At 41.6% G+C, this 13,398-nt stretch overlaps 2 protein-coding genes across 3 annotated transcripts; one reads left to right on the top strand and one right to left on the bottom strand.

Annotated features, from left to right (window-relative positions):
• The first annotated feature begins 5,547 nt into the window (after nt 1-5,547).
• On the top strand, nt 5,548-10,258 carry LOC102710648. 2 transcript variants are annotated; one of them, XM_015842948.2, is made up of 5 exons: nt 5,548-5,673; nt 5,802-6,069; nt 6,569-7,535; nt 8,579-8,797; nt 9,901-10,258. In XM_015842948.2, the coding sequence occupies exons 2-5, from the start codon at nt 5,861-5,863 to the stop codon at nt 9,955-9,957; spliced, it is 1,452 nt and encodes a 483-aa protein (XP_015698434.1). In that variant the 5' UTR covers nt 5,548-5,673; nt 5,802-5,860; the 3' UTR covers nt 9,958-10,258. The 2 variants fall into 2 exon arrangements, with proteins under 2 accessions (XP_015698434.1, XP_006664069.1); XM_006664006.3 differs by having other exon boundaries at nt 5,551-5,673; nt 8,579-8,712.
• Nucleotides 10,259-10,866: 608 nt separating this feature from the next.
• On the bottom strand, nt 10,867-12,810 carry LOC102710358 (pentatricopeptide repeat-containing protein At4g02820, mitochondrial). The gene is made up of 2 exons (XM_006664005.2): nt 12,531-12,810; nt 10,867-12,417 (listed from the first exon to the last, which is right to left on the bottom strand). The coding sequence occupies exons 1-2, from the start codon at nt 12,804-12,806 to the stop codon at nt 11,161-11,163; spliced, it is 1,533 nt and encodes a 510-aa protein (XP_006664068.1). The 5' UTR covers nt 12,807-12,810; the 3' UTR covers nt 10,867-11,160.
• Between the last annotated feature and the right edge of the window lie 588 nt (nt 12,811-13,398).

Raw genomic sequence — 13,398 nt, 5'->3', positions numbered from 1 at the left:
TTGTGAGACGAACATAAATCCTATCTCTATCGCTAAATATATATAGGAGATTTTGATTAATTATGTATCTAGACAAGTTCATGTCATGAGTCATAGCAAACAAAAAAATCCTTGTATTTTAGAATGAAGATAACAGTTTAATTAGTTAGTCATGACAAACAAATTACTTACTTTTGTTTACCTGGTTTAGTTACTCGTCTGATAGTTACTTTTAATAGATTTTTTTTATAGATTTACAATTCCATAGGGCTACTCTTTATTTTGATTTTAATAGTTTGCCTAGATTTCAAGCATCCAGATTTTTCAAAAAAAATCAGTTACTATTATACCATTATTAAGTGGTCCATTACTCTCCTATTACGTAATCTAACGAATTCGGTTCATTAGATGAAGAAAATTGAACAACAAATTACTATAACCTACAAAAGTTAAAAATTTACATGAAATAAATTACTACATCCATCCATAATATAATAGATTTTAGCTACCTCAAAATCCCTTATATTATAAGACGGATGTAGTAACTAATAGCTTATTAAAATTTACATGTAAAATACTAATTGAGATTAAAACTACAGTAAAAACAAACCAAAACTGTATGTTGCATAACACTGTAATTTTAGGCTTAACAACATGCATTTTTAAGTGAGTGAAAAAATACAAATTTTCAGCCTTTCGAAATCTTGCAAATCCCTAATTATAAATATTACTCCCTCTATTTCTTTAGGTAAGGCTTTGTAGTTTTCTGAGATTCATATGAATGTTACTATGCTTAGGAATATAAGCAAAATATATACATTGATCAATAATAAATCTAAACAAGGCTTAAAATATCTTACGAGGACTACCACATTAGGGCTGGCTTATATTTACACGTGTTAGAAAAATAGATGCACATCGAAGATATATTTAACGTGAAAAAACCACAGATGCCAATAAGCAATAATAAGAAGATGATTACAATTACGCATTTAACATATTTGACATATAACTTACAGGAGATATATAACTAGAAATTCTAGAGTCATAACAGTAAAAGACTATGAGTCTTATTACAGAATAAATTAATAGCATAAACCAAATAGATTGCATATTATAACTCGAATCATACCTAACAGCGTGTACGTGCTTAATGATAATTTGGCACACGTGTCTACTATGTGGTCGCATAAAAATATTTAGAATCGGACAAACCATACCAATTTCATATCGGCACCCGTGTTTCCACCGGTTTCCTCGGAAGCAAATCTTCACACCGACCAGATTCCCCAAATCTAGTCTTCGCCGAACCATGTTCTTTGGAGACTTGTGCTTGCTTTAATTTGATTGCTTGCGTGCAAGCAGATTAATTAGCAGATAATAATAATAGAACGGTGGATGCCTGGTCTTGGAAGCGACCGATTGGCGAGCTGTCTAAGCATGTATTCCATGTTGTTGCAGTTGCAGAGGTCACCAAGTAATCAGGATTACTGGGATGGGCCAGCAAAATCTCTGTTGATTCAGTGAAAGAATTAAGCAATGTACGTCCCTTTTCTCTAGAACATGCTAGAAATTTCTAGGCTAGTAGCCTTGCTACTTACAGAGTGCGCTCACTTAATCTTTCACACTCGTATCTTCACTTATGCTTATAAGTTAAATTTTAAATTTAGTATTGATTTTAAGATTTTCTTGTCATAGTTTATTTTTCAGCATTTTACTTTTACATCGGCATAAAAACACTTATCTAAAAGTTTTACTTACAAGTTACTATTAATCATTAATAAACCGTTCCACTTAAGTTTAGTATAAATCAAGATAGGGCTCTTCGATTACCTGAGATACTTACATCTTGTCCTACTCTGTTTATATCTGTCCTTGCACACCGGCTATATCTGGAGTGTGCAATTTTTTCTAGAATCCTCGATGTTGTTTTTATTTGTGGTCTAAATCGGTGTTATCATATTTGGTAATTCTAATAGTGTTTAGTGTCCTTTTGGATTGAAGCCAACATTTAGCAAAGAAACAAGCATGTCGTTTCAACAGTAACTTAGGCTATTTTGTCTCCAATACAAACCTAATTTTACATTACCAAAATTGGTCATGCAAAAATTTGACAGGCAAAATTTGGTAATATCACTTGTGTGTCCAAACCAAACCAGCTCTCAATTCCCTCAAATAGCTAAAATTTTAGAATGTACAGTCATAAAATTTATAAAATAAATTATAAACTGGAAGACGAAAACATAGTTTTTTTTATATATATTTACATTGTTTGCTTATTAAAATCTTGAACTCCATGGATAAAGCTATTATAATATAACATCCTTTCTCACTTTTTTTTTGTTACAGGCTTTCACGCATAGTAATTTCATGGAGGCTACAAACCACTTTGTGTAGGTAAGGTCATTTTACATCTCAACGTTACATTTGGTGAACAGTATGATACATTTGCTACATTTTCGCACTGTTTGATCTAAAAATAGACTGATCAGGGCATGGTGTGACTGCATGGCTATAGTATTTGCCAGTGAACAGCAAAGGCTAGTTAATTACCCTTGCTACAGTATGTTGATATTTGGATTAGATTGTTGTAGCAGGCTCATTTTACTGTTAGTCTTTGATGCAATGCAGATGACCTGAACAAAATGGTATATGTTGGTGCATGCTCTTGGGTAATGAAAATTCACCTTCTTCTGTCTTAGGAAATATGCCACCACCTTGTTAAACCTATTCCATTATCCCCACTCGCATCTCTGACTTATGTTTGTTAGTTGTTACCATATGTATTTTTAGGTTTAGTTTGAGGGTGAGTGAGGAAGAAATGTGAAGATAACATAAAACGAACCAGCTTATTAGAATGTTTAATTGAGTATTAGCTATTAAAAATAAATTAATATTATTTTTAAAGAGACTTTTATAATTTTTTTGAAACATATAGTTTAGCAGCTTAGGAAGCTTGCTAATGAAAAACAAGAGAAAATTTCACCTCAACCCCATCTCGGTTGGTGCCTTAGCCACTAGTGCCTAGGGCTGTCAACGAGTCGAGCTCGAGCGAGCCTGCCTGTCTAGGCTCGAGCTCGACATAAGCTCGAGCCGAGCTCGAATCGAGCGTACTAAACTTCGAGTCCTCAGGCAGGCTCGGCTCGAGCTCAATTTGAGTATAAGATATAATTATTTTAATGATTATTTTTTTAAAAAACAATAATTACAAGTCAATCATATTAAATAAATTATAAATAGATTTAAAATCAATATATAATACCAATACAAATTAATTTATCATTTAAATATATATATTATTATAACTTAATATACTATCATATCAAATAAAAAAATAAAAATAACATATATGGGCAAGCTCGTGAGAAGCTCGAGCTCGGCTCGAGAAAACGAGCTTCGGATCAGGCTCGAGCTCGGCTCGTTAGGAGCTCGAGCCGAGCTCGAACCGAGCCTGGGGCGAGCCGAGCTTGAGCAGCTCATGAGCTTCGAGCTTTTTTAACAGTCCTACTAGTGCCATATTAATACATATTCATGCGCGGATGTTGCACCATAACCCATAGCGCATAATGAGGCAATGCCTCTTATCATTCTTATCTGCTAATTCTCATGCCTTGTCGGGGAAGTTTGAGTTCCCCTCATAGGGGAAATTCTATCTTGGGTTTAAGATCCAGAGTTTGAAAAAGTATGTCATTATTGTCATGTCATTTGTTATGTTAAGACAGAGAATGTTTACTATATTCTCAAAATACATCTATTGCCATAAAAAATGATCACGAATGTATCTATTGTCGTGTAAAAAGGGTCTTAAACAATATTTTTTTAGTTTATTGTTTTTCCCCAAAAACGCTGTACAAGCTATACAAGAACCATCCCACCTTTAAAAGACTCATAGATGAGTTGTTTTTACGTATCAATACATCCACTAGTATTAAAGTTAAAGTTAGGTTTCATTTTATATATGTGACATAGATATTACAAATCAACTAACATTATTGTAATGTCCTCACAACATTTCACCCCCATAAAGTCTCTTTTTATTTGGATGTACACCAAAAATAACTGTGTTACGTACACGTATTAGTTACAACTATCAATAACCTCTATCCTTAGTACTACATTAGTTATTAATAGACGACGTTTTGAACAAGACAACAAACTATATTTTGCCTAAGTTATTTGTCCCAACGGCAAGTATAAAACTTTAGAGAGATTATTTCATTTTCCACCCACAACTATCTCGCTTGTACAACTGCTAGCACACGATAGAAAAGAAAATTCATACGGTATAACCAATACATTAAAATTGCCGTGGAACAATTTGTTGCCAAGAATTTCCTGTAAAATCAATTCATTTATGCCACTAAAGATTGAATTAAGTAAGAAAATAAAATAAAATAAAAGAAAAGACTAGAAGAGAAAAGAAAAGAACCCAGGACCTCATCTATACTAATATAAAAAGGAGGAGTTATAATTTTTTTATGGCCACACTAACAAATGTACACAAAATTTACTCGATTCATTTTCCACCGTTAGATTTACGTATCCAATAGTTCAGGACAATCTGAATCAACTCTCTCTTGCAATCCTACATATGACACACCCCCTGACTACTCCACCAAAATCGCCCTTGACTCCTCCTCTGACTCTTCCACCAAAATCGCCCCCGACTCCTCCACAAAAATCACGACGCTCTCCCAAACGCCAACAAGCCGCCTAGTGCAAGCCGCCATCGTAGCCCGGCGCAAACTGCCACTGGCCCGCTCTTCCCGCCGGCCCCGGTACTGCCACCTGCCCCCCCATCGATTGGCGACTGCCCCAACCTCCGACTAGTCGGCGCCCACCTCCGGCGCCCCAACGCAGGTCGCCGCCACCGCTTCCCGCTATCGTCCGCCCCACTCCGACCGGCTGGCGCACACCTTCAGTGTCCCAACGCAGGCCGTCGCCGCCGTGCCCTCTCTCTCGACCGGCGCCGACACCAAAAATTTCTTTGTTTTGGTTGGATCTCTTCTCCTTCCACTTTACTATTTGATTTTGTCTTAAACAATTAGCAACAAGTTCTTATTTGATTGTAGATTCGCTATATATATATATATAGTAGGTTCATAGATATGAAATGTTTAAGGATAAATATTGTGGAACGTACATTGCATGTGCATGATTACTAGTGTGCTACTAAGACCTTAGGTAGCCACTAGGCTACAGGCCCGTTCGCTAATTGGGACGAATTTTCTAGGATTCTGCCGGCTTTGTTCTTCCTCGTTAGAGCGAATTTTTCAGAATTCTACCGGTTTGTGCTTTTAGTGGGAGACGACGTGCCCGTCGACAATGAGGCGCCCGTGGCGACTTCGGGGTTTCTCTAGATTTGTTGGCCAGTCTTCGGAGGTGCTCATAGGAAAATTTACGCGCGTATGTTCTTAAGGAAGAGTGTGCGCGTTATGAGCATCTGCGTGGTACTATGTTATCATAAAGAAAAAGAAGAGAAAAGAAAACAAAACAAAAATTTTTGTATGACGGAGAAAACCTAGGATGGAAGGGGTCCCTTGAAAACAGCAGATGAGCCCCTCCGCCGCTTCCCAAAACCCCAATCTTGTCGCCTTCACCATTTCCCACCCGCCTTCACCATCGTCCGTCTCCATCCCGCGCCCGCGCCCGCGCCCTAGGCCCGCCGCCGTCGCTGCTTCTCGCGTGCCGGCGGTGCGTGTCGCCGTCTCGTGTTCCTTCCTCCCCCACTTCCCCATTGCAGCGCCTGGGGCTGCGGCGTCCCGCCCGTCTCGCTATCTGCTGCTGCAATTTTCACCGTGTGTTTTGGTTTGCTGCTGCAGGTGGTGGTGGTGGTGGTGGTCTGTGAGGGGTGTATGCGGTTCGAGTGACCCACCCCAGGATGCAGGCTACCGGGAGCGTCTCTTGGGTGGCGCACGCGTCCGTCCTCGGCGGCGGAGGCGGCGGCTGCCGGGTGGTGCGGCGGCCGTCGTGGGACGGCGGTAGGCTGACGGGGTTTGGGGTGGTGCGGTGCTGCGTGCAGGAGAAGAAGCCCCGGGTGAGGAAGACCAAGGAGGAGAGGAGGGAGATGGTGGAGTCCTTCGTCAACACGTACTGCACCTCTCTCCTCCTTCTTCGTCGTCCTGTCGCTGAAGCTAATCCATTTCAGAAGCTATCTGTATCCTGTTCTGCAGTGCATCTAATTAGCGTGTTCCAGTCTTGCTGCTACTGAAATTTAGTGGAGCTTACTGCTTCTGGATTTCGCAACATAGTTAGACCTACTTGTTCAATCCTAGAAGCTGTACTTGGTGGATTTTGCAGTTGGAGCCATTTGTTTGTTTCATGATACTTATGTTTTCCCTATCTCACCGCCTGTATGTACAGGGGTTAATGGGCTTAACCATTTTGCCTACAAAATTTAAGTGCCGAATTCAAAACGGGTTGAAAATAAAATTGTATAGAGTTTTGAGCTAAATTATTTTGAACAATTAAATAGGTTGTGAAAGAACCCACGATCCTTGGCCCATTCCCACCCATATATGTACTACACTGTGCGCGAAATGTTCTTTCCTGGTAGCAGTCTAATTGGTGTTGCTTTGTTGCTTTTCAGTTATCGGGTTTCAAATGATGGAAAATTCCCTTCAGTGAATCTCACACATAAGGAAGTTGGAGGATCCTACTACATAGTTCGTGAAATTGTGAGAGATATCATCCAAGAAAACAGGGTTCTGGGTCCGGGTGGCTTGAATGCCAAGGCTCTGAGTTTTGAAGACTGCCCTGATACTGTGGAGTCACCTGTTACACATGAACTGGGCCAAGAAAGTGTTGAGATAGTAGATATGTTGGATGACGACCAAGCTGACAAGGGTACTGCAATGGACAGTCAGGAGGTTGGGTCATCTCAAAACAATGGTCATCTCTTCGAGGCTGCTGTACTGAATAGTTCAGTTCAAAATGGGAACGTAGAAGAGACAACATGCTTAGAGACAAACAGTGAGAAACAAGATGAAGTTCCATGCGGGCAAGCGATAGAAATTGACCCCCGTAGTTCTGAAAAACAATCTCCTTCCTTTTCTCATACTCCTCATTCAGAAAATGAAATTGAGATGGACAGTACAGTGGATGCTCATGAGACCACCAGTAGTTTTACTACTGGAGTTATTTCTTTCTCAGAACACAGTGCCGTTTCTATGAATGGGTCACTTGTACAAGATCATGGGACATTATCTGATGATTATCATGGTGCCGCAACTGATAATGCTGCCGATGAAGCTGATAGTTTCTTACAAACTAATGGAGTTCTTCAAGCAAATCAGACCCTTTTGCAGGAGCATGAGACAAGATCTGAAAGTGTCATGGGCAATGATGTTCAAACTGTTGATGGCCAACTCAATTCTACACCGGATGCTTTCAACTCAAATACAAGTTATCCAGAAACAGAACACACAGCCAAGTCCATTGAAGTGTCTGAAGTAAAGAGTTTGCAAGATGAGTGTGAGCAATCAACAACTGTTGCAAATGCTGATGAGGAAGAAAATGCAGAAAGTGTTGTTTCTCATTCAGAATTGGATACAAAGGTCAGTGAAGGCATCTCAAGAAAACACTATCAATACCATATGGAGAATCTTATTGTTGAAATGTCATGCTCTCCTTTTCTTGACTTATCATTTTCATTATTATGGGACTCAAAATTACATAGTTACTTTGCATAGACTGGCAGATAGCTTCTACATGTACTGTTCTTTTGGGAGAATACATTAGTTGGTGTGCAGCGAGCTATTTTTTTTCAACCTGGTGGATTAGACTGGGTTCCTTCCATTCCTTAAGTTGGTAGCTTCTATTCCTTAACACATGGTATTCATTGTTGATTGATTAGTAATGCATGAATGCATCTATGGCAAGAATTGGGTAAGAGGATTAGAGACTTTGATTTGGTAAACTCACATATTATTTATCACATGCAACATGGTCTAATTGACAGGGTATGGAATCTTTGTTCTCTCAAATTGTCTGTAAGCTCTATTAGAATGGCAATTCATTAGCATCAAATTCCCTTTTTGCCCTCTACAGTTTGCCAGGAGTAGTGGAATATTCAAAGAAATAGGAAATTGCAGGATATGTATTCCCAACTTATACCACATGTTTTTTGGGTACGCCTGACTGAGGTGATGAAAATCTGGCATGGCCACTAACTTTGAAAGATTAGCAAAGTTCTTGCTATTAAGCTGAAACTTGGCAGGGAATTTTCAATTTTATCTGCTACCCCCCCCCCCCCCCCCCCCCCCCCCCTTTTTTTCTTTCATGTGAGATTTTGTATTTGTGTGACAATTGAGTTGTAGATTGGCTAGTCAGACTTTTACTCTCTTTTGGTTTACGTTCAAATTAATTATTTTATATTAGGACCAAATTTTAGTTAGTCCATCTGGGGATTCTCAAACCACTAACTGTACACCTTCTATTGTTTCTATTGTTCCACTTTAATATGATAACTTTATAAGCCTAAACATAGGATACTGTTTATATAGCATGTATTTGTGTGAGATAATTGTAGATCTCCTTTGACAGTAGCATAATTTATTCACTTAACATGTCGAACTCATTTTATTCTGCTTCTGCATAGGTGCCGTCACACATCAAAGGCAAAAACTTGGAGGAAGATAGCAGTGAACTCAAGCAATCTGTATCTGTCATGACAAAGGAAGAGGATGACAGCAAGCCTGAACACGGAGACAGCACCACAACTGCGATCAGCAGGCATGCACTTTGCCTTCTAACTTTGCGTTGCATGCTTACTGTTTATAATTTTCTTCATGCGTCGCAAATGGCCACTTCATATTTGGTAAGTCATTGTTTCCTCATGTTTCTTTTGTTGTGCATATAAATTAAGCTAGATCCATCCCCTATTCACCATTACATCTTTTTGATGTATTGGGTGAATCCTTCATTGGATAGAATCTGAATTAGTAGTAATGCTACGGTTCATTCATTGGACAGAAACTGCAACTCATTCTAGAGCAATCCATCATATTGCCTATTCTTACTTGAGGCAGCAGTGAAACATCAGAGAAGCTATGCAACAATACTATCACTTTTTTTTTACCAATATGTGGTTTGCGAAGGAGACCAACACTCTTATCCCTGACAACTAACAAAATTGACCACTTATAACCACGAATTTGATGGTGAGGAGATATTCAGTATGGCAAGACGGGAAAATGCACACTGGACAATCGAGTGACAGTTACTTGTAGTTGTGAACAAATAAAGTGGTCAAAATGACATATTTTTATATACAGAGGAAGTGTTGAATGCTATGCTACTAGAGATACATCCTGTATGATTAACTCTGACACCACACTTCCATTTAGGTCATAGGATTGAAACTACCATTGATACCATGAAATAGATGATCTGTTTCCATTAAAAAGAAATGCTAATTTACCACTTCCGTTGTGCAAAATGCATCCATGTTTAGAGTAGACATGGTAGACACATGTGAAGATACAAGCCACCTTGTGGCCTTGTACCCAGCTGCAGTCCTAATTACTATTTTTCTTTGCGCACTGCATGTGCTGCTACTTAATGATGTTAGCAACAGGCAACTGAATGCATTACTGAAATATTACTCAGGTTACGTTTTTGTTGTCTGGGCCCCTAATATTCTATTTGCCATATAATACTAGTTTAAACCATTTTTAGCAGAGTTAGATCAAACAAGCTACCTTTCATCATACAACAATTTGTTACATAAACCAGTTGTGCCTTGTTGATCCTGCCCTACTTTTGTGTTATTTGTCTCATGGGTATGTGATTAACTGTGCTGGATGTTTCGTACCTTGCATTCTAAGAGTTGTTATGTCCTCGTTTATCTGCGATTCAGTAGAGCACAGATGGCATGTTATTAATGTTTTAACATTGGTCCTCTGTATGTATGTTCTGCAGGAAAACTGGGAAGGTGCAGGCGAAGAAAGAGACCAACCTATTTTGGCTAATCATTAGGGCATTTGTTGTTGCCATGTCCAAGATATGGGCCAAATGAGATGATGTGCGGAAGGCACCTTCATCTTGCGCTGCAGCCTGGGATGTCCTCTGCCTATCGGCCAGCGAGCGAAGTGTTCTGTGAAGCTCCATTCTGACACGATGCATATACATATTTTTGCTGCGCCACATTTTAGGTTGGATGTTAGACATCAACTGTTGGTTTTAGGCTCTAGTTTCTAGGAGTAGCATTTTGGTGAACTTGTTCAGCTGTGTCAACTCAAAATCTAATAGCTGTAATTGCACTTTTTTGTGTGTAGAAGGGGTGAGATATGTGCTCTCTTATCTGAAACATCAGTATCCACAGATTTCACTTGCAAATGGGCATTGCATTCTGGTGGAAAGTTTGCAAATTTGATAGTTTAGCTCTAGCTAGCCTCCAGATTGGCAGCTGGCAGCAGTTCAGTTTTTAATCCCTCTACCTGAAAGACTGAAACGCGATGAGCAATGTAACAGATTTAATTGTGGTGAAATCAGAATGATAAAACGCTAAGAGTTGATGCTACACAGATAAAACAACACGATGCCAGCCAGTTAGGGGTGTAAGTGGACAGCTTGCGAACCTACTTATAGGCTAATTTTACTTATAGGCTAATTAAGTAAATAAACTAGTGAGCTTTCCGTTTGGCTTATAAGTGGATTGATAGGTTAGCCCACTTCTAATTCTTACAAATTGTTACCCTACGTCTGCAAACATTTTGCTCGGTTTGCTTCCTGTATCTATTTCAAATACACGAGCAACAATTAATCTTAAATTTTAAGTTAATTTTAAGACTTTTTTGACAGAAGTTTATTTGATTTTAGAGTTTTTTTTACCGAAGTTCATTTTCTAGCCTTGTTTTTTAAGTCACTAAGAATATGTAAATCGCTAAGTTTATTTATAAATTATTTTTCATTTGCAAATATGCTACTCTCTCCTAACTTTTTGGTTTGATGTTAGCTAGTTCATCAAACATTTCTATATGGAGGGTGTATAAGAGTATTTGACTTTTTCCATGAAACACCCAAACAATCACTCCCATCTATCAGTCTAGGACCACTATTCTGCATTCTACTTCAAAACTGCAAAAGTGCAAATACACGAGAGCAATAACTTAGTGACAGCCATAAACACATTGCATTCCGTAGACTTGGAGATTCCTTGACAATACTTGCAGCTGCGCCTCAAGACATCAATGTTGAAACTTCACCAATCGGGTATTTGCTTGTCAATCTCAGTAATCTCCTCGTTTCATCGTCCATTGCGACCTTGTCCTGATCCATGCGTTCATCAACTATCAGCGGCATCAGCTCAGCCTTCGCGTAAGTGCGCAGGACTGAGTTATACATCTCAGTTGTGACATATCCTGCTTCTCTGAACATGACAAGGAGCTTCTCTGCAGCTTCAATGTCAGCTTTCTCCTCAATCCGAGAGTATATCGCCGTTGCGAGTTGAGGATTTGGATCCCATTTCTCCAAACTTGACAGAGCTTTCTTCAGGCATTCAAGAACATTGTCCATTCTGTCATTGCTCAGATAGCCCCAAACAAACAATTCCCAAGTGCTATAGCTAGGCTTGACACCCTTTTGCACAATGTGATTGAGGAAACTCTCAGCTTTCTCCATCATGCCATTCTTGATGTAGAATGAGAGGATCGTGTTCGGGATCCTCGAATCACATGTTCCTGAAGTGGACTCCCATTCACTGTAAACGCTCTCTGCTTCTGCGATATCACCAAACCTTGTAAGCGAAGTAAGCATGCACTTGTACTCGGTGTCACTGAACTTCCTGAATAATTGTCTCATCTTGCTCCACAACCTGTCCAAGTTGCCCCTGTCTGACAAGCTTGCATACAGCGTGAGCAACGAGGAGTACGCGGCTCTCTCCTTCCGAGAAGCTCTCTTCTCCATCTCTACCAGAGCGTCCCGCCCTTTGACATGTAGGCCGGCATTGATGTAAATGCTTCCCAGCAAGCTGAAGGTCATCCAGTCAGGAGCCACCTTCTCATCCTTCATCAGATCATAGACCTTCTCCGCGCTTTTCACGCTGTTCTTCTTCGAGCAGTAGGTGAGCCAAATGTTGTAGGTCACCAGGTCCGGGGTGGTGTACCTCCTGAGCTCCTTGATCATCTCCGGCACCTTCTCAAGCTCGCCGGTTGACATGTAGAGCGACATCATGTGGTTGAAGGGGAGCGCGCAGGTGAGGTACCCTGCCTTGGCCATCTCCCCCAGCATGGCCTCGGCCTTGTCACGCCGGCCGTGCTGCACGTAGGTGTGCAGGAGCGCGCTGCAGGTGGACGGGCCCTTGGCGCGCTCCGGCATGTCCTCGAAGAACTTCTCCGCGCTCGGGAGGCCCCGGACCTTGGCCACAAGGTCGAGGTGCACGGCGTGGTCGCCCGGCAGCAGCCTCATCTCCGGCTGCGTCCTCATCCACTCGCATATCTGCGACCAGGACCAGCCGGCAATACATCAAACAGGTGGCGTGCGCCGCCGCCGTGGCGGCACGGCGAGAGAGAGCGAGCTGGGAGAGAGAGAGAGGGAGTGGTTCGGCTGACCTCGAGGGCGTGCTTGAAGCGGCGGTACTTGCGGAGCTCGCGGACGACGCGGTTGAGCTGGTACTTCTGCACCGTCCGGCCCTCCTCCGACCACCGCCGCAGCACCACCGCCGCGCTCCGCTTCGGGTAGATCAGCTTCAGCAGCCTCCTTCCCAGCGTGTCCCCCCTCCCACCCTCCCCACCTCCGCCTTCCGCAGCCACCTCCGCCGCCGACGTCACCATCCTCGCGGCTCCACCGCCGGCGGCGAGGGGCACGAGCCGCCGCGACACCAGCATGGCTCCCCACCTACACTGCCTCGCCGCCCCGGGCCTCAAAATAGGCCGCGGCCCATCAGCCCAAATCCCTTCACACGCAGACCCACATCTCCCCAAGGACCCAAACGCAAACCCCCCCCCCCCCTCTCTCCAAACAGAAATTCCAGATCCATCCTCCTGGCCCCACACGTCAGCGTGAAACAAAAGGCCAAATCCTCGATTTTTCACATACAGGTCTACCGAACAGACTTTCATTCGGACGAGAGTCCTTACGCTGCTTTAACACCGACGCCGGATTTCTCCCGCGCTGCTCTTCACGCTTTGGCACCTGTCTTTTCCTGCTTGCTTCCTTTTCGTCGGTTTCTTGCTCCGACACGAGCCTCTCCTGCACTTCACCGTCTCTCCGTGCTGTCTTGCTGCACATCGTCTATGATATTAGATGATATCGACCAATTGTTACGTCTAGAACTTTTACGGAAATTTATAGGAGAAGGAAGACGAAATTGAAAGAAGAGGAAGAAAGAACAGAGAAGGATGAGACAAAGATTGTAGAGAGAGGATTCAAATTGAGTTATGAAATGCCATACATGCCCTCTCTCTGTTCTCTATTGGC

This window comes from Oryza brachyantha, chromosome 12 (assembly GCF_000231095.2).
Source record: "Oryza brachyantha chromosome 12, ObraRS2, whole genome shotgun sequence".
In the NCBI taxonomy this organism is placed as follows: domain Eukaryota; kingdom Viridiplantae; phylum Streptophyta; class Magnoliopsida; order Poales; family Poaceae; genus Oryza; species Oryza brachyantha.
The sequence above is the reverse complement of the archived record's forward strand: the minus strand, read 5'-3'. Positions and strand labels throughout refer to the sequence as shown.